At 40.7% G+C, this 21,968-nt stretch overlaps 1 protein-coding gene across 1 annotated transcript; it reads left to right on the forward strand.

The window, feature by feature from the left end:
- The first annotated feature begins 1,683 nt into the window (after nt 1-1,683).
- LOC139381165 (proline rich 5 like) lies at nt 1,684-21,751 on the forward strand. The gene is made up of 9 exons (XM_071124549.1): nt 1,684-1,796; nt 8,287-8,417; nt 11,752-11,832; nt 12,127-12,175; nt 15,194-15,251; nt 15,650-15,741; nt 16,121-16,255; nt 18,204-18,324; nt 21,257-21,751. The coding sequence occupies exons 2-9, from the start codon at nt 8,296-8,298 to the stop codon at nt 21,631-21,633; spliced, it is 1,035 nt and encodes a 344-aa protein (XP_070980650.1). The 5' UTR covers nt 1,684-1,796; nt 8,287-8,295; the 3' UTR covers nt 21,634-21,751.
- Nucleotides 21,752-21,968: the final 217 nt, after the last annotated feature.

Raw genomic sequence — 21,968 nt, forward strand, 5'->3', positions numbered from 1 at the left:
TCAATCCTCAAGAGGCGGGTGGACAAACAAAAACCCACAACTTCTGACAAACTCCAAGCATTGATTATGCAAGAATGGGCTGCCATCAGTCAGGATGTGGCCCAGAAGTTAATTGACAGCATACCTGGGCGGATTGCAGAGGTCTTGAAAAAAGAAATGTCAACACTGCAAATATAGACTCTTTGCATCAACTTCATGTAATTGTCAATAAAAGCCTTTGACACTTATGAAATGCTTGTAATTATACCTCAGTATTCCATAGTAACATCTGACAAAAAATATCTAAAGACACTGAGGCAGCAAACTGTGGAAATTAATATCTGTGTCATTCTCAAAACTTTTGTCTATGACTGTACATGTCCATACTACCTCAACTAACCAGTGCCCCCGCACATTTACCCTGTAACCGTATCCCCTGTATATAGCCTCGCTATAGTTATTTTACTGCTGCTCTTTAATTATTGGTTACTTTTCACTGTAAGGTCTACACCTGTTTATATTCGGCGCATGTAACAAATAAAATTTGATTTGATGTTGTGTTGACCATTTTTGTGCTCTACCTTAACTATTAAAATGTGGCACTGGTTTGACCCTCTGTAGACCAAATAAGGCTCTTGCTTAAGTGATTATAAAGGATCAGCACTGTCCAATTCATTTTAGCCTGATCCTTTTTCTTGATTGACAATCAACATGATGATTCCCTCAGTGGGGTTTTTGACTTTCTTTAGCACATTCATGAGTCTCGAACTTCACGTTTACATGTTAAACTGTCAAGTAGCTGTCAGGTAGAAGGTTATTTTGAGAGAATCAAGGGATTTATTGTTTGGTCAGGGTGGAAAAATGGATTGATCTTATATCACCCGGTTTCATTTGACTCTTATCAAAATCACAACACTTTGAAGTTTAAATGTTTACCTTTTAGGATTGCACAATAATAATGGATTGAAAAAATACGATATGTGCAGGCCTAGTTGCATCAACATGTATGGTGATAGTAGAGGGTTTAGAACTGTGGGTTTGTAGGACTATACATTGAAATTATATTGGTAGGCGAAATTGCATTTCTTCACACTAAATGTGTGACAAGTCAGTACCTGACTTCATTAATCCTAGACGAAGCCTGTTGGCTTGTGTAATGAATAGTATAATTTGTTATAATATATTATACAAATTACAATGCTAGTAGTTAGGTACAAAATAGTATACTGTGCAGTGTGCAATAGTTCCAACACAGTTATTGTGAAGCATCTAGGCCTATGCTTTTATTGTTGAATTTAGTGAAAGTCAATATTGTATTAAAGACGACCATTTCCTAAAAACTCCCTATCAATTCTGCGACAACTCACATAACTGTATTATAGGCTATAATAAACCGTTAAAATGCTTCCGCTTACAGAGAGTGGTGATCACTTCATGAATATTTAAACGGTTAAGTATTCCGTAACAATCGGTGTCGGGGAGGAGGGGCAGGCACCACCAGAGAATGAACGAACTCTATAGATGTGTATTGATGAAAGTCACACTTGTAAACGCGAGCGTCGTCCGGTACTTCGCAGTAGAAAGTAGCAGATGTAGCAAATAGCCTTCAAGCTAATGCAACTCTTTATGGGCTGAATTATTAGACGACGAGACTAAAACCCAAGGACCTTTCAATTGGTTGAATTTCATAATTCGCTAGTTCAAAGAGGTATAGGCTACACATGCTTTATACACGAATTTGAAATTGTCGCCACAAGGACGTCGCTGTGCGCAAGACACACGGCAATTGAAGAGTAGTTGAAGTGAGCTTGTAAAAGGTAAGATACGCTTTAAAATATGTGTGTTTACTAAATGTATTCAAATTAGCCCAGCCTACTTCTAAAGATAAATATTCACAATGACAGTCACACTTCTAATATGTTTTCTGCATTTCAACTTCTCGAGATTCTGATTTACCATCTTGAAGTTTCTTCCCAAATGAGTGTGTGTCAGTGTCAGTGAACGTCTAGACGGCAGTAAAAAACTGCATACATATGTAGAAAATGAACTCAAACCATTGAATAACATCTCCAAACTGAATTTTGCAGGACTGAGCATGCTGCCCGTTCGTTACTCCTTGGTGGTTCAGCCTGTTCTCATAGACTAATAGTGACATAGTAAATGTAAATCCCGGACAACCAAATTACTAAAATATGTTATGTTTGGTATTAAAAAAAGAGCTAATATTTATCAACCCAAAGGTTGCGTGTTCGAATCTCATCACGGACAACTTTAGTATTTTAGCTTATTAACAACTTTGGAGCTACTTACTACTTTTTAGCTACTTTGCAACTATACTGAAGAAAAATATAAATGTAAAATGTTGGTCCCATGTTTCATGAACTGTAGTAAAAGATCACAGAAATTTGCCATATGCATAAAAAACGTATTTCTCTCAAATTGTGTGCACAAATATCATTACATCCCTGTTTGTAAGAAATTTTCCTTTCCACCTGACAGGTGTGGCATATCAAGAAGTTGATTAAACAGCATGATCATTACACAGGTTCTCCTTGTGCTGGGTACAATAAAAGCCCACTCTAAAATGTGCAGTTATGTCACATAATACAATGCCACAGATGTCTCCTCCTTTTGAAGGAGTGTGCAATTGGCATACTGACAGCAAGACTGAAATTAATTTAATGTTAATTTCTCTACCATAAGCCACCTCCAACGTAATTTTAGAGAATTTGGCAGTACGTTCAACCGGCCTCACAAACACAGACCACGTGTAACCATGTCAGCCCAGGACCTTCACATCCAGTTTCTTCACCTGCAGGATCGTCTGAGATCAGCCACCTGGACAGATGATGAAACTGAGGAGTATTTCTGTTTTTAATAAAGCCCTTTTGTGGGAAAAATGAATTCTGATTGGCCGGATCTGGCTCCCCAGTGTGTGGGCCTGGCTCCCATGTGGGTGGGCCTATGCCATCCCATGGCTCAAATTGTGTGCACAAATTGCCCAGTTGTGAAATCCATAGATTTGGGCCTAATGAATTTATTTCAATTAACTAATTTCCTTATATGAACCGTAACTCGGGAAAATTGTTGCAAGTTGCATTTATATTTTTGTTCAGTGTACTTAGCATGTTAGCTAGAGGTCGACCGATTATGATTTTTCAACACCGATACTGATTATTGGAGGACCAAAAAAAGCTGATACCGATTAATGGGCCGTTTTTTATATATATACATATATATATATATGTATGTGTATATATATATATATGTGTATATATATATATATATGTGTATATATATATATATATATATATATATATATATATATATATATATATATATATATATATATATATATATATATATATATATATATATGTGTATGTATATATATATGTGTATGTATGTGTGTATGTATGTTTGTATTTGACAATTACAACAATACTGAATGAACAATGGACACTTATTTTATCTTAATATAATACATAAATAAAATCAATTTAGTCTCAAATAAATTGAAACATGTTCAATTTGGTTTAGATAATGCAAAAACACAGTGTTGGAGAAGAGAGTAAAAGTGCAATATGTGCCTTGTAAAAAAGCTAACGTTTAAGTTCCTTGCTCAGAACATGAGAACATATGAAAGCTGGTGGTTCCTTTTAGCATGAGTCTTCAATATTCCCAGATAAGAAGTTTTAGTTTGTAGATTTTATAGGACTATTTCTCTCTATACCATTTGTATTTCATATACCTTTGACTATTGGAGGTTCTTATAGGGACTATAGTGTTGCCAGCTTAATCTCGGGAGTTGATAGGCTTGAAGTCATAAACAGTGCTGTGCTTCAAGCATTGCTAAGAGCTGCTGGCAAACGCAGTAAAGTGCTGTTTGAATGAATGCTTACGAGCCTGCTGCTGCCTACCACCGCTCAGTCAGACTGCTCTATCAAATATCAAATCATAGACTTAATTATAATATAATAACACACAGAAATACGAGCCTTAGGTCATTAATATGGTAAAATCTGGAAACTATCATTTAGAAAACAAAACGTTTATTCTTTCAGTGAAATACCGAACTGTTCTGTATTTTATCGAACGGGTGGCAACCCTAAGTCTAAATATTGCTGTTACATTACACAACCTTCAATGGTACGTCATAATTATGTAAAATTCTGGCAAATTAATTACGGTCTTTGTTTGGAAGAAATTGTCTTCACACAGTTTGCAACGAGCCAGGTGGCCCAAACTGCTGCATATACCCTGACTCTGCTTGCACTGAATGCAAGAGAAGTGACACAATTTCCCTAGTTAATATTGCCTGCTAACATGAATTTCTTTTAACTAAATATGCAGGTTTAAAAAATCTATAATTGTGTATTGATTTTAAGAAAGGCATTGATGCTTATGGTAAGGTACATTTGTGCAACGAGTGTGCTTTTTTCATGAATGCTCTTTTGTTAAATCATCACCCGTTTGGCGAAGTTGAAGTAGGCTGTGATTCAATGATAAATTAACAGGCACCGCAATGATTATATGCAACGCAGGACAAGCTAGTTAACCTAGTAATATCATCAATGCTAGCTAGCAACTTACCGTGGCTCCTTGTAGCCACAAGGTTATTTTGATGCTGCACTCGTGCAACAAGTGGTCAGCCTGCCATGCAGTCTCCTCATGGATTGCAATGTAATCGGCCATAATCGGCGTCCAAAAATGCTGATTACCGATTGTTATGAAAAATCAGCCCTAATTATTTCGGCCATGGCGATTAATCGGTCGACCTCTGTTAGCCAACCCTTCCCCTAACCTTTACCCTTTAACCTAACTCCTAGCCTTAACCCGTAACCCCTAGCGTATTTAACGTTAGGAACCTAACTAATGTTAGGAACCTAACTAATGTTAGCCACAACAAATTGGAATTATTAACAAATACACTACCTTTCAAGAGTTTGGGGTCACTTAGAAATGTCCTTGTTTTTGAAAGAAAAGTATATTTTTTGTCCATTAAAATAATATCAAATTGATCAGAAATACAGTGTAGACATCGTTAATGTTGTAAATGACTATTGTAGCTTGAAATGGCAGATTCTTTATGGAATATCTACATATGCGTACACAGGCCCATTATCAGCAACCATCATTCCTGTGTTCCAATGGCACGTTGTGTTAGCTAATCCAAATGTATTGTTTTAAAAGGCTAATTGATTATTAGAAAACCCTTTTGCAATTATGTTAGCACAGCTGAATACTGTTCTGCTGATTAAAGAAGCAATAAAACTGGCCTTTAGTCTAGTTGAGTATCTGGAGCATCAGCATTTGTGGGTTCGATTACAGGCTCAAAATGGCCGGAAACAAAGACCTTTCTTCTGAAACTCGTCAGTCTGTTCTTGTTCTGAGAAATGAAGGCAAGAAATTGCCCAGGAACTGAAGATCTCGTACAAGATCTCGTACAAGATCTCGTACAATGCTGTGTACTTCTGTCTCTAACCAGAATATAAAGAGGAGTGGAGGGCCCTGGTGCACAACTGAGCAAGAGGACAAGTACATTAGAGTGTCTAGTTTGAGAAACAGACGCCTCACAAGTCCTCAACTTGCAGCTTCATTAAATAGTACCCACAAACACCAGTCTCAACGTCAACAGTGAAGAGGCGACTCTGGGATGCTGGCCGACTAGGCAGAGTTCCTCTGTCCAGTGTCTGTGTTCTTTTGTCCATCTTAGTCTTTTCTTTTTATTTGCCAGTCTGAGATATGTTTTTTTCTTTGCAACTCTGCCTAGAAGACATTATATTATACGAGATGGAAGATGGACCTCCACAAATGTATACATACCATACGAAATGTAACATATCATACCAAGTGGAGGGAGACATATTTACGTTTACCATGTTACATCTACCCATGAGTCCAAGTTGCATCAGTTTGATGCACCTTTATAGGAAAGTACAGTAAAGATGGGTGACGCTAAGCTGACAGTCATTGCAGCCTAAGGCCTGCTTGTGTGTGTGACACTCCTCGCTGAAAATAATTACCTTACTAGTAACTTCTACTGCTGATTAGGGAAGGCATTAGATCTTTAGAATGTCACTGAAGGTTGTAAGTACTTAGTCAAAGAGGCAAGGTAACATCCAGTGTTGGTGATACCAAGCCTGTGGAAATAGAGCACAGGTGCTGATTCAAAGAGAATGAGAGATGGAGAAATAGAAAATCTCTAATGTGTTGATCTAAAATAGTAGTCCCTAACATTCACCCAGCCCAACAAAAAACTGTGTCTACAAGCAATGACGCTACATCTTGAATTGCTACACTCGCATTAGAGTTCTGTACAGTACGGTAAAGAAATGTTTAGGTCAGTACAATACAGTAGAGTAGAGTTTGGTACAATACCGTATAGCACGATTCCTTGTGCATAGAGTTGTCTGGTTTCTTTGACTTTGGAGTCAAAGGTTTTTGTTTGCCATAATTTGTTTTCAATTTAAAAGTATTTCAGTGTCATTCTGTTACCATAAAATTGCCCTACTACTACCATCCCCTGTCCAGTCATCTACAGATCTGTGATAAACATTGTATTTATGGATGCATTTTGAAAGTATACATTCATAGTGCCCACTACCCTAGTCTCAATTAGGGCGACCCAGGTGGCTAATAGTCCAGCCCTCATGTTGCAGAGTGCCCCACAAACCCTCACTCTGATTTCTTCTTGGATCAGGGCAAATGGAAGCACCCGGGGTGGGTGCACACAAGCATGCTATTGTTTATTTTCATCTGGTCTGCCAAACAGAGAACAGAGAGAGAGGTGATTGCTAAATACTTATTTAGCGTTGCCAGGCTACCCTCAGTGGAGTGCACAAAGGGACAGCATTAGAGGGGACGCAGAGCAGAGCACGAAGGCGAGAGAAAAAAAAGGAGGTGCAGAATAATCTTTCATTTACAGCTTTTCGATGTTCTTTCTAATTTAGGATCTGCACTTGATGAGGGCACACGCACACATGTACATAAGTCACTACTCTCTCTCTCTCTCTCTCTTTCATTCATTCATTCATTTGTACACAGACAGGCCCAACTGAGCTGGTCATAACACATTTGTAAATCTCAACCAATTCTTTCACGCAAGCAAGGGTTGGCCCACATATCTTCAATATTAGGCATTGCGCCTCTTTAAATGAGTGGTTGGTGCTGTTGCATCTGCTCTCATTCTACAGAGTAGATTGGGGAGGTAGGGATACTTTCTGACACCCAGATGTGTGTGGGATGGGGTGACGTGGTGGGTACAGGCGGGGCGGCGGTGTGTGTCTTCACCAGCTTGTGTGCATGTCTCAAGTGTGTACTGTAGGTGTTTGCTAGCTTGTGTTTGTGCAAGTCTGTGTGTGATTGTTTATGTACCAGGCCAGCTTGTGCATGAGTGCCTTTTCAATGCGTGGGAAAGAGCGCATGTGCGTTGTTTATAACATTTGGTGGCATTCACCACCCTCCCTTCCCCTTCATGTGGGCTTCCTGCTCTCTCTGTCAGTGGGTGACTTGAGACTAAAAGCTGTGTGATGGCCCACCTCCTGTCACCTTGTCCCTTATCTCATTTTAGTTTACCAAGTTCTCGATACAGCGTTATTTTTGGGGCCTGGCTCACAAGCTATCCATATATCTGTGCGGGACGCCAAATCCCATGCTGTTCTCAGGCTCTTATTATATCCTAGTGTAGCCTAGCTTAGCCACTCTTCTCTTACCTAACCAACCCAGGCTTTTGGCGGTTGGCCCTTTCATTAGGGCACAGTTTGTGCTGTAAACAGTACTGAGGTTTGGATTAGAGCAGTAAGGCAGGAAGCTAATGGACGAGAGGAAGTTGACATGACTGCACAGCGGGGGTTCACCACCTCTCTGCTTTCGGAATGATACAGGCTCTCTCGTATTGAGACAACATAAGCATGCATACCTGCTGTGAGAGTGAGTGTCTGTCTTCCCCCTCAGACACAGTTTCGCTTAGTGAACTTACTCGCTTACTGTAGTGGTTTACTGTACACACAAACACATTTTGTGTGAGTGTTGTAGCCAAAGTATTTTGGTTTCAGTCTTCGTCTACGCCTGTGGCTGTTGATTCTGAAACTTTCACAATGTCACACCAAGTCTTCCTTTCTTCCATGCGGTCTATTCAGTAGAATGAACGGCTTTAGCATTGGAGGCAGAAATGCACTGAATAGCTCATACACAGACTTCTATACTGCAGGATCATTTATTTATTTTTTAATCGGCAATGTCATGAACTTTTAGTTGCACCCAATTGAATAGCCATTATTAACCACTGACTTTTGTTTTCTGCAGGCCTGGTGCATGATGGGATCTTTTCGGCGGCCCCGCCCTCGCTTCATGAGCTCGCCCGTGCTGACGGACCTCGCCTGCTTCCACGCCAGCTCGGTCGGCCAGCAGCTGTCCAACACCAGCGTCTGGAATAGGTGGGTGGGCCTCCTCATCTGTGTGAACCACATCCAACACTGCTTTTAAATGTGTGTGTTTGAGTGTGTGAAACACGTTTCTCTTTTCATACATCTCTGACAGAGGGTCTATATCAGTCATTAGATACTGAACTGACTTTGGTTTGCTTTCAAATGGGAAGCAACTAGATTTGATACATATCATATTTCTTTGTGCCTCACTTTATTTCCCTAAAATGTCCAAAGAGAACATGATAGGAAATTACAGGATAAATAATGTTGTAATCCCACCAGGAAGTTTTTAGAGCATGTGGGTTATGTGTATATTAGTAAGTGTCCGGGTTGGAGCAGGAAGACCTGCGATGGTCTCTTTCCTCTCTGACCACCCCATCACTCTTTATCTGCAAAAGGTGTGGATAGTACTGTTGAGCTGGCGGTTTTGAACATATTCACTACGGAAACGGAAGCTAACCCTTTATTTCGGTATGGAAATGTGTCAGACAGCTCTCCCCCTTCTCTCAGGAAGTGAATAGAGCATTTGACAGGATGTTTTGTGGGAAGCGGATGGGGCAGCGGGTGCTTCGGCTGCTAAGAGGTCCCTTCCGCTAAACCCCAGAGGTGCCACTGAGGCGCTTGGCTTGCTCTTTGTCCACCGAAAGCAGGGGGTCTTTCCATAGGTGTGGAGTTTGTGTCCTTGGTCACATGGCCACCGGCCGCCGCCACCGCTTGAACGGCACAGTCCTCCACAGCAAAGGGCCGAAGTCACAATGGTACGCTGCACTGTTTTTATCTGATAGCGGACCGTCCCTAAACTAGGACAAAAGGCCAATGCCAAGTTTTCACAAGCCCTATTTTCCTTTCTAATTCCTTCATCTCTACAAAAGTGCCCAGGGGGTATGGGCTAGGGGTTGATTCTGGACAGTACCTTTACACAGCTTTGCTACACAATGAAAAGGTTTATGAAAACCCCCAAGGCCATGTTATGACAATATGTTATGTCATGTTATGACAATATCTGCAGAGGGGCTTTAAATGGATCTCTGGTTTTCACTGTTTACAGTATGTCCATGCCTCCCTGTTGCAAAATGCATCATACTTCACACCTCTTTTCCTACATTGGAGAATTCATATTCAGAAAATGTTGCAGGGCACTAATTGTCCACGGTGGGTTGTTATCAAAACAAGTTTAAAAATTGTTTTTGTAATTAACATGGCTCAAGACATACACTGAGTATACATAACATTAAGGACACCTGTTCTTTCCATGACATAGACAGTACAGGTGAATAAAGGTGAAAGATATGATCCTTTATTGATGTCACTTGTTAAATCCACTTCAATCGGTGTAGATGAAGGGGAGGAGACAGGTTAAAGAAGGATTTTTAAACCTTGAGACATTTAAGACATGGATTGTGTATGTGTACCCTTCAGAGGGTGAATGGGCAAGACTAGGGTTGCACATTTTAGGTAATATTCAGAGGTGGAAACTTTCCATGGGAATTAACAAAAATATATGCAAATTAATATTATTACCATTTAAATGTAGATGTTTTTTGCATTGGATATATTTACCTTATCATATGGAGACAGAAACATAAACCTTTTACCTTATCATAAGTAGACATAATTGCAAATCATAAAATTTCTTCCAATAGACATTTTTAAAAACGATTTAGTTACAAATGTAACTTTAATTAAACGAGTTGACTCTTCACATGGGATGATTTCACTGAACAACAAAAGAAAGGGAGTATTGAATGATCCCCAATGATCCATCACATCTCCCAAAAACATTTTCAACATACATCTGTAAAATGATAGTCCAGAAACACAGTTCCGACACTTTACATACACGTGCGTAACCGTGAAAACAACAAACATCAAAATACAATACACACAAGTCTAATCTCGCACGAACTCAGGCAGGCAACAGGTACCCTATATACACACAGAAATAAACACAAATTAATCCAGGTGTGAAAAGAATCACAGACAAAACGAACAGAAAAGAAAGAAGGGATCGGTGGCGGCTAGTAAACCGGCGACGCCGAGCGCCACCCGAACAGAGTTACCTTTGGTAGAAGTCGTGACATTTTCCTTCCACATTAGCTGCAGTGAAATGTCTCCACACATCAGATAGTGCTTGTGGAATATTCCTGTAAAGACTCGAAAAAAAATGAGTTAAAACAAACTAATACAATTCCATGTACAGATAAATAGTTAAGCAGTTAGATTAAACAACTCCTTTGTAAGATGCATGTTTTAAAATGAAACATGTATGGAAACAGGTGAACTAACACTCCTCAGATAGCAGGCTCAAGCAAGCTAAAGCCACATGGAAGCAAAAACTAACTTGCAGAAATTGTTAACAAGTTAGAAATGATTTAAACACACTTTTCTGTAGGCTACTGTTTACAAGTTAACAAAAAATAATGTATGTCATAGAAAATATATTCACCCCACCCAGTATTGTAATCAAAACTTACCAGAAAGCGTGTAGTCCTTGGTTCAGGCAGTGTCAATAGCATGTCAATAGCATCATTAGTGTGCAAGATCTTGAGAATCAGCTGTACATTAGATGGAAGAGTGCACTGCACATATAATGGAAGAATGCACTGTGCATGCAGAGGTTTGCAATTCCATTGAATTGGGGGTAGTTTAACCAAAATATGCCACAAGACCTAGAATTGCATTGTGTATCCCACAAAAATGGTTCACTGTAATAAGCTAATGATTTTTTTAAATGAATGTAAGCAAAATTCCCCAAATTCCAGGGCTTAACTTCCCATGGAAAAATTCTGGAAATTTACCAGAAAGTTTCCGACCCTTTGCAACCCTAGGCGAGACATAATATTTAAGTACCTTTGAACCGGGTATGGTAGGAGGTGCCATGCGCACCAGTTTGTGTCAAGAACTGCAACGCTGCTGGGTTTTTCATGCTCAAAAGTTTCCCATGTGTATCAAGAATGGTCCACCACCCAAAGTACATCCAGCCAACTTGACACAACTGTGGAAAGTATTGGAGTCAACATAGGCCAGCATCCCTGTGGAACACTTTTGACACCTTGTAGAGTCCATGCTCCGACAAATTGAGGCTTTTCTAAGGGCATAGGGATGCAACTCAATATTAGGAAGGTGTTCCCGAATGTTTGGTATACTCAGTGTATGATTGACTTATTAGACAAAATGAGGCAACCTAATCACCATCTATCACAATCAGCCATCTTTCAGAAAAGTTTAAATACTGTCCTGTTGATCTCAGCCAGAGCTTCCCATTTGCCAGGCAGTTGAGGCTCCCTCACCTATGCCCTCTGACCTATGAGCTCTGACCTGACCCTGTGTTTCTTTCCCTTAGCGTCCAAACAGCCGTGATCAAGGTGTTCCAGGGTGGAGGGTTGCAAGCGAATGAGCTTTACACCCTCAATGAAAGCATCAGGTAAGGTTGAATTGACAGTCTAGATAGACGTACTCTGTAAGAGCTTTGTGACTTCACCGCACATTGCAGGAAGTTTTGGGGACACGGTTCTCCTTGTTTTGTTCTTGTAAGCCGTAAGGTTTTGACAGATAAGGCCTTAGTGGAATCAACATAAAGGAAAGGAGACGTCAAAATGTTTACACCACCTTTGATTTAGGGCACCACTGTATGTCAATACTTTTATAAAGTGCGTTTTAAATCGATGTTTTTCTTTCACGTTATTAGCTAGTGTCCCATTGTTCTGTGTCCTTTTAGATGGCTCCTCAAGACCGAGTTGGGCTCGTTCATCACAGAGTACTTCCAGGTATGCCCTTTCCCCTTGCATGTACTGTAGATTCACCATCCAAAATGATCAAAGGAGTAGTTTATTAATATAATGCACATGTAGCTACATATGTAGTGTATTTAATAGCCATATCAGATTTGTAAGGATTTTTACCCCATTCATTCCAAAAGACCCTTTACAAACTTTCCAGTCAAATGTGTTTGTAAGGTGTTTTAGGAAAATGCCTCAATAAGAACAATTTAAAAACAGTCTGGGTGAGTTGACAAGAGCCAAGGTACCTGGAAAATCATATACATGTGTCAAATGTAGTAATAATAATGAAGTAATTCAGATATTTATTTATTTTTCAATTGAAGTGGAAGGTGTTTTGGTGTTTTAATAAACTACATTTAGATTGCTGTCTTAATTATTTGTCCTGAAATAGCAGTTGAGCCAGTGGCGATTTTAGCATGTAAATCTAGGTGGGGCAAACTCCCCCCAAAAATGGAGATGCATGCCAGCAAAGCCACTACACTACACAACACAACACTAAACAATACATGAAGTGCACTATAACGGTAACAAACGGTGCCCACAAACTGTTAGGGTCTACTTAAAGCTGTCTCAACAACGGAGTCCCAACAGCAGTCCCAACACCTTATCACTGCTATCAACGGAGCTTTGTCTGGCAGAGAAACAGTTCATTCAGCCTCATTTACTGCCTTTTAAAAAAACATAGCTGATATGGCTGACTTGCTTAAACATATGTGGTTTCTACTGACAATTGAGATGTACAAATTATGGCATACTTGGACAACGAGTGGATGAGAGGCAATCCTTAATTTCGAATTAAGACATTAACGAGCGAACTAGGACGGACGTTGTCAATATAACTATTTGTTAAACACTTTTGAAATGTACAGCGATAGAATTCAGAACATGGGCCATTCTTACGGTATTCTCACTGTACACCAAGTCAGAACCATAGGATAAATAAGGGGGGCGCATATGCAGACAATGAAAGCTCTTACAATATTCAATGATTACATTTCTTTAAAACAGGCTATAGGCTACATGCACCACCAAGTCAGAACAGTATGAGGGCAAAAGGGGAAAAGGGACCAAATTATTAGGGTGAGGCACATGGGCAAGTAATGGCTTACTACACAACATAAACTTTGTTAGTTTTTCACTCTGTTTGTCAGAACCTAACAGACAACTAGTCAAAGCTCAAACGAAGTTTATTCACCCAACGGGTCAAACAGCGACAAAGACATGGTTCCAACAGCACAAGTATTTAAACCTCCCTTTAGGCGGAGTCTCCTCCTTTTTTCTAAACCCTACATCTTTGTTGCTAGGCAGGAAGTTAAGTGATGTGGGTAGTAAACTGTTCCTTCTCCCTTCATGTGACCTGACCTGACCTCGGCCCTCATTCCTCACTAAAACACAGTTATCCACCGTTATCAGTGACCACAACCATGTGATTGCCTTTTCCCTTACTTAGTAACTTCCCAGGCCCATGGCTCTTATCCGCCCTCAATTGACCCCACCATAAACATTCCTCCTACATATAACCATTAACTTCTGGTGTAGCAAGTATTTTAAATTACAACACAACAACTCAGTATTACTTTCTTAGCTACAGTATACATATCTCCCTGGCATATTACATAATTTCTGAAGCAGCATACAATACATTTTTTGACTCAACTTGTTGTGCTGTGCTCACTTGAACAGGAAGTGGCGTGGCGGACCTTCGTGGGCAAATTTTGTCATCAAACTTTGTCATCAAAGTCTGGCATTCTCTGGATTTATGGTGCTTTCAAGACAACTGGGAACTCTGTAAACGTTGAATCATGACGTCAGTGATCTTCAGTTCAAAGCTCTAGAAAGAGGCTTGAGTTCCCGACTCTGAATTCCGAGTTGGAAGACCATTCAAAACGTATTTTCCCAGTCAGAGCTAGTTTTTTTTTCCCGAGGTCACAGTTGTCTTGAACTCACTGAAGTCTGAGATTTCCCAGTTCCGAGTTTCCAGTTGTTTTGAACGCTGCAGAAGCCATGCTGGATTGACAGCATTGCAAATGTTGAATGTTTATCCTTTTAAGCTTGGAAAAGAGATCCTTAAACCCAGACTTGGACCACACACCCAGTCCACTGAATAGCATGCTAGTGATTGCTTTGCAATGCTTGCAGTTAGCCACTGATTCCTTCCAAACCACTCATTGTTGAACTTGCAATTTCCAATGTGTTCTGTAATGTTTATGTCCAATGGCCGATGAGCACAAATATGTTTAATCTATAAATTATCTTCATAATTTCTCTTCACATGGCAAGGATTGAAAAGGATTTGCCAGTAGATTGTCGACTTCATTCATGATGATGACTGCTAGCTTGCTAGCTAAGATTTTGAAAGTATGATGTTGACATCAGTCCAATCAAAGCTACGGGAGATATAACATGATTTGATTTATTTTTTCCGTGGCCAATGACCTTGAGCCTTCTTGGATGGACACTTCTAATGTAACTCTATGGCAGCACCAAAGGGGCTTGAATTTTCGAGCTCTCCCAATAAATTTTGCGGTGACGTAGTGTCCCCATGAGTAACAGAACACTGAGCAAATCACGGCGCAACTAGGGAACATTACCAACCACTATGCTCCGTATTTTCCACTGGCTATCCCACCAGCTCCTCTATATGCAATGAGAACATTTTATTTTGCTTAGTGCCTTTCTGTGCATTTGTTGATCAATTATTCAGTCAGCAGAGAACTTATTTTTTTTGAAGGGGTTGAAACCTGTTCATTCTGAACGTTGGTTATAAATATCCCCTTTTCTACGTGTTTTGGATAGGACACAAATGAACACTTCCTTTCAGCAACCTTACACCAACTGGCATGTGAGATGCATTTCATTTGCACACCAGATGTCTCTCATGTAGATGTTAATAGAATCATTGGTAACAGCCATGTAAGAGAACTTGAAACTGTTACTGTTTCCTTGAATTTAAAAACATACGTTTCTAACATTTTACTCTTTCTTTCTTACAATTGGTCCTAGAATCAACTCTTGACCAAAGGCCTGTCACATATTCTTGAGAAGATTAGACTTTATGAGGGTAAGTGTACCATCTGCGCCATGAAACATTGCAAACAATTTGGCTAGTTTGCATTTACATTTAAGGAAGCTACTTTGTTCACAGCGAGAGGGTCAGGGTATTTCCCCAAGGTCTTATTCTTGGGACGCATTCCTCGGTTGGATCTGATTGATGACAGGTATCTACTGTAACCGCTTGTGTTTTTACCCTATTAAACCTCTCATAAGGACACAGAAATGAGAGTGAGATCTGAGCCTCATGTACAGAGTTTATTTGTGATTGACCACCTCGATTCAGTCTTGTGTAGCATAAATGCTTTCAGACTCAGGGAACGAAGGCTCTGTGAAAGAACTTAGATCTGTGCCATTTGTCACAGTGTCATCTAATGGTGGTTCATTTGTCCCTCCCTTTCTCCTCAGGTGACAGTCAACTCCTTATCCTGTCTGAGATGTGGGTCAGATTCTTCACTGGGATCTTGCCCACGCTCCAGGCTATATTCTATCCTGTTCAGGTACTGCCAACATACAGCCCGTCCTTTCGCTGAGACTTTAAACCGACTGCCTGACCCTCAGTAATCAGTACAATCCCATGGCACTTGGTTTATACAGTAGGGGTGTTATTAATCCTGCCCTCCTGGCTTAATTCTGAAACTGGCTGCTCATTCTACTGCACACAGCCAGATAGGGACAATCCTCTCCTGCCCCTGTCAGTGTAGGGTCAGAAATCTCTCTCTCCTTCCCTCTCTCAATTACAGCCTCTGCTTTTTGCCATACTCTTTCATTTATTTGGCATCTTGAAGTCCTCCCAGCCCTTTACTGCAATGTTGCCATCTAATTTCATCCCTCATGAACATCATTCGTTTATGTGTGTTTTTTCCTGTGTGAGTGCAGGGTCAGGAGCTTACCGTCAGACAGATGGCTCTACTGGGCTTCAGAGACCTGGTCCTGTTGAAGCTCTCCCTAGAAGACCTACTGCCCATTGCCACAGTCCCCCCAGCCATCACACAAATGCTGCTGATTCTGCAGGTAAGCTTACTTCTACACCAGTCATTGTAATCTGGACATGTAGACACTTTATTTGACAATTGTCACCACATATAGTAGAATAATAATAGTTAGTACATGTAGCTTCTAAACCCCTTTGGGTCAGTTGTACTACATGGCAGTACTACATGGCAAAACAGAGCCTGGCTCTGTGGCAAATGAACATACAGTGCCTTGCGAAAGAATTCGGCCCCCTTGAACTTTGCGACCTTTTGCCACATTTCAGGCTTCAAACATAAATATATAAAACTGTATTTTTTTTTTAAGAATCAACAACAAGTGGGACACAATCATGAAGTGGAACGACATTTATTGGATATTTCAAACTTTTTTAACAAATCAAAAACTGAAGAATTGGGCGTGCAAAATTATTCAGCCCCCTTAAGTTAATACTTTGTAGCGCCACCTTTTGCTGCGATTACAGCTGTAAGTCGCTTGGGGTATGTCTCTATCAGTTTTGCACATCGAGAGACTGAAATGTTTTCCCATTCCTCCTTGCAAAACAGCTCGAGCTCAGTGAGGTTGGATGGAGAGCATTTGTGAACAGCAGTTTTCAGTTCTTTCCACAGATTCTCGATTGGATTCAGGTCTGGACTTTGACTTGGCCATTCTAACACCTGGATATGTTTATTTTTGAACCATTCCATTGTAGATGTTGCTTTATGTTTTGGATCATTGTGTTGTTGGAAGACAAATCTCCGTCCCAGTCTCAGGTCTTTTGCAGACTCCATCAGGTTTTCTTCCAGAATGGTCCTGTATTTGGCTCTATCCATCTTCCCATAAATTTTAACCATCTTCCCTGTCCCTGCTGAAGAAAAGCAGGCCCAAACCAGGATGCTGCCACCACCATGTTTGACAGTGGGGATGGTGTGTTCAGCTGTGTTGCTTTTACGCCAAACATAACGTTTTGCATTGTTGCCAAAAAGTTCAATTTTGGTTTCATCTGACCAGAGCACCTTCTTCCACATGTTTGGTGTGTCTCCCAGGTGGCTTTTGGAAAACTTTAAACAACACTTTTTATGGATATCTTTAAGAAATGGCTTTCTTCTTGCCACTCTTCCATAAAGGCCAGATTTGTGCAATATACAACTGATTGTTGTCCTATGGACAGAGTCTCCCACCTCAGCTGTAGATCTCTGCAGTTCATCCAGGGTGATCATGGGCCTCTTGGCTGCATCTCTGATCAGTCTTCTCCTTGTATGAGCTGAAAGTTTAGAGGGACGGCCAGGTCTTGGTAGATTTGCAGTGGTCTGATACTCCTTCCATTTCAATATTATCGCTTGCACAGTGCTCCTTGGGATGTTTAAAGCTTGGGAAATCTTTTTGTATCCAAATCCGGCTTTAAACTTCTTCACAACAGTATCTCGGACCTGCCTGGTGTGTTCCTTGTTCTTCATGATGCTCTCTGCGCTTTTAACGGACTTCTGAGACTATCACAGTGCAGGTGCATTTATACGGAGACTTGATTACACACAGGTGGATTGTATTTATCATCATTAGTCATTTAGGTCAACATTGGATCATTCAGAGATCCTCACTGAACTTCCGGAGAGAGTTTGCTGCACTGAAAGTAAGGGGGCTGAATAATTTTGCACGCCCAATTTTTCAGTTTTTGATTTGTTAAAAAAGTTTGAAATATCCAATAAATGTCGTTCCACTTCATGATTGTGTCCCACTTGTTGTTGATTCTTCACACAAAAATACAGTTTTATATCTTTATGTTAGAAGCCTGAAATGTGGCAAAAGGTCGCAAAGTTCAAGGGGGCCGAATACTTTCGCAAGGCACTGTAACATTATCTCACATCGTAATATAAAGTTAATGCAATAGGTTTCAAAGTCAGGCCTCTGTGTCACCTGTCTGTGTTGAGCACCATCCCATGCTTACTCACAATGTATCTGTCCATGTTTCTGTCATTGTATCTATCCACAGGGCATCCATGAGTCTAACGGGCCCAGTCAAGAGTACTATCAGCTAGAGGGATTGGTCGAGACAGTCATCTCGCCTTACCTGGGGAACGTCCTCCACGTTAGCAACACCAACTGCTTCGTAGGTGAGTGGCCTGGGTCACAACAGAACATAGTATAAGCTATGGTCCCCCTTTTTGTAGTAAGATTAAGTGATTTTTTTCTTTTTCTAATCATATTGTATTTTGAACAATAATGAACAGTTAATAAAAAAGTAAAATAGTACTTGTTTTCAAAAGAAGCATTAACAGCAATTTGACCAGTTTTTTTAATAAGAAGGAGAATGTGTGATCCCTTTACCGTGGCTCTATGAGGGGAAATAAGCCTTGAAAGCCCTAACTAGGCTTCTATGGCATGACAAATCACATAAAAAACATCACCAGAGCCTGCAAATCTGCATTTTATCACATTTCTTATCCCACTGGCCTGGAACTGGCTAGCACACACACTTTCTTTATTGCACTTTTACTCCCCTTCCCCAGTGTAGTTGTTTCTACGATTGCCATTACAGTCAACCTGATCAATTCAATGGCTTGGGATGGTCGTGACATCATGCACTAAACTAGAGCATGCAGATATCCCAGAGTAATTATAGGCCCAATGCAGCAGTTTTTATATCAATATCAAATAATTTCAGGGTAACAATTAAGTACCTTACTGTAATAGATTTCCATTCAAATGGGCAAAAATTGCTTTTGGGAGTTGTCTGAGTGGGGAAGGGAAAACCAGCTGTGTTCACCTTTATTTATTTAACCAGGTAGGCTAGTTGAGAACAAGTTCTCATTTGCAACTGCGACCTTGCCAAGATAAAGCGTAGCAATTCGACACATACAACAACACAGAGTTACACATGGAATAAACAAAACATACAGTCAATAATACAGTGGAACAAAAGAAAACAAAAAGTATTTATACAGTGAGTGCAAATGAGGTAATTTAAGGAAATAAATAGGCCATGGTGGCGAAGTAATTACAATATAGCAATTAAACACTGGAATGGTTGATCGGCAGCAGATGAATGTGCAGGTAGAGATACTGGGGTACAAAGGAGCAAAATAAATAAATAAATACCAGTATGGGGATGAGGTAGGTAGATAGATGGGCTGTTTACAGATAGGCTAAGTACAGGTGCAGTGATCTGTAAAATCCTCTGACAGCTGGTGCTTAAAGCTAGTGAGGGAGATGTGAGTCTCCAGCTTCAGAGATTTTTGCAATTCGTTCCAGTCATGGGCAGCAGAGAACTGGAAGGAAAGACGACCAAAGGAGGAATTGGCTTTGGGGGTGACCAGTGAGATATACCTGCTGGAGCGCGTGCTACGAGTGGGTGCTGCTATGGTGACCAGTGAGCTGAGATAAGGCGGGGCTTTACCTAGCAGAGACTTGTAGATAACCTGTAGCCAGTGGGTTTGGCGATGAGTATGAAGCGAGGGCCAACCAACGAGAGCGTACAGGTCGCAACTGCCTGTGTATATTTGTTCCTAACTTCCCTGAAGAGTTGCATATCACGGGGGCTATTCGATGCTAATGCAGAATGCCACAGGATGTTTTTGTGCTGGTCAAGGGCAGACAGGTCTGGCATGAACCAAGGACTATATCTATTCCTAGTTCTACATTTTTTGAGAGGGGCATGCTTATTTAAGATAGTGAGGAAGGCACTTTTAAAGAATAGCCAGGCATCATCTACTGACGGGATGTGGTCAATGTCATTCCAGGTCCCCCGGCCAGGTCGATTAGAAAGGCCTGCTCGCAGAAGTGTTTCAGGGAGCGTTTGACCGTGATGAGGGGTGGTCGTTTGGTTGCAGAACCATTACGGATGCAGGCAATGAGGCAGTGATCGCTGAGATATTGATTGAAAACAGCAGAGGTGTATTTGGAGGGCGAATTAGTTAGGATGACATCTATGAGGGTGCCCGTGTTTACTGATTTGGGGTTGTACCTGGTAGGTTCATTGATCATTTGGCTGTTATTGTTATTGGTCTATTAACCAATTTACAGCATGGTGATGTCACAATGGAATGCCAATGCATCCCGCCCATGCAAACATGCTGATTAAAAGGTCCTGTGTAAATTGTATTTTCAATCAGCAACTAAAAGGTCCTGTGTAAATTGTATTTTCAATCAGCAACTACAGTGCCAGCAACTACAGTATTCACACCCCTTGACTTTTTCCACATTTTGTTGTGTTACAGCCTACATTTAAATTGAGATTTTTGGGGGGCACTGGCCTACACACAATACCCCATAATGTCTAAGTGGAATAATGTTTTTTGACATTTTTACAAATTAATTAAAAATGAAAGCTGAAATGTCTTGAGTCAATAAGGATTCAACCCCTTTGTTATGGCAAGACTAAGTGAATCAACAACTGCAGTACATTCTTCACAAAACTAACCTAATTGACAGATTGAAAAGATTGGAGCTTATACAGGATAAAAAATATTACAAAACATGCATACTGTTTGATACAAGGCACTAAAGTAATACTGCAAAAAAATGTGATAAAGCACTTTCTGTCCTGAATACAAAGAGTTATGTTTGAGGCAAATCCAATACAACACATTATTGAGTACCACTCTACATATTTTCAAGCATAGTGGTACAGTAGCTGAATCATGTTATGGGTGTGCTTGAAATTGTTATGTTTTTCCAGATGAAAAATAAATAGAATAGAGCTAAGCACAGGCAAAATCCTAGAGGAAAATCTGGTTGAGTCTGCTTTCCACCATACACTGGGAGATGAATTCAGGAATAATTCTTTAAGGCACAGGAAATATCACTTATAATTTTTTTTATTTTGCACTGTTAGTTTCATCAGCTGTTGTACAATATGATATAACAAAACTGGAAATAAACATAATTTTGACTACTGGGCCTTTAACAATTGTTCTTGAATTAGGACTGGTGAACTACATTGCATTGCATTTATCCAATGCATACTCATCAGGAGTCGACTGTATTACTTTCAAACAATAGCAGAGAAATACTCAAACAGGTGTTTTCCTCTTCTTCTATCCCTAGAATGCCGTGCACCACTTTCCAGGTTAAGAGTGGCACAACCAGAGATCACTGTTACTCATCATCATGCCTCAGACTCCTCCTCTCTGGCTCCCCTAGTGGAGCAGGAGGGGGAATCCTACCTGGAGAAGGTGGGAGGAGTCCGACGCCACACAGTGGCCAATGCACACTCTGACATACGGCTGCTCTCAGCTTCTGGCAGGATGCAGCCTGGGATGGAGGAGGACAGTGGTGGCGGTGGTGGGAACGGGATGGCAGGCAACGGCATGCTGCCCAGGCCTTTCTCCAGCCATCCAGACATCCTGGAATCCCCACTGGGAGTGGTGGGGCCCTTTAGAAAGCAGAGATCGACTGAAATCAGCTGCCATCCTCCCAGCTAACCAGTGATAGCAGCTGGAGACCATTGTTGTTATTGATTCCTGGAAACTGAGGGGATAAAAAACATCTCTGAGTGCGAGCAGGGTGGTTGGGTGGAGTCTCTGTGTTCAGAGGCCAAAATGTGGAAACAGTTGATTGTTTCCGTACAGCTCTGTTACCCGAATTGCCAACATGTCAGATCTATTCACATGATTTTATTCCTGGGACGCATTCCTCGGTTGGAACTGATTGATGACAGGCATCTACCGTAACAGCTCGTGTTTTTACCCTATTTAACCTCTCATAAGGACACAGGGGACAGTGAGATCTGAGCCTCATGTAAAGAAAGTATATTTGT

This window comes from Oncorhynchus clarkii, chromosome 2 (assembly GCF_045791955.1).
Source record: "Oncorhynchus clarkii lewisi isolate Uvic-CL-2024 chromosome 2, UVic_Ocla_1.0, whole genome shotgun sequence".
Classification (NCBI taxonomy): domain Eukaryota; kingdom Metazoa; phylum Chordata; class Actinopteri; order Salmoniformes; family Salmonidae; genus Oncorhynchus; species Oncorhynchus clarkii.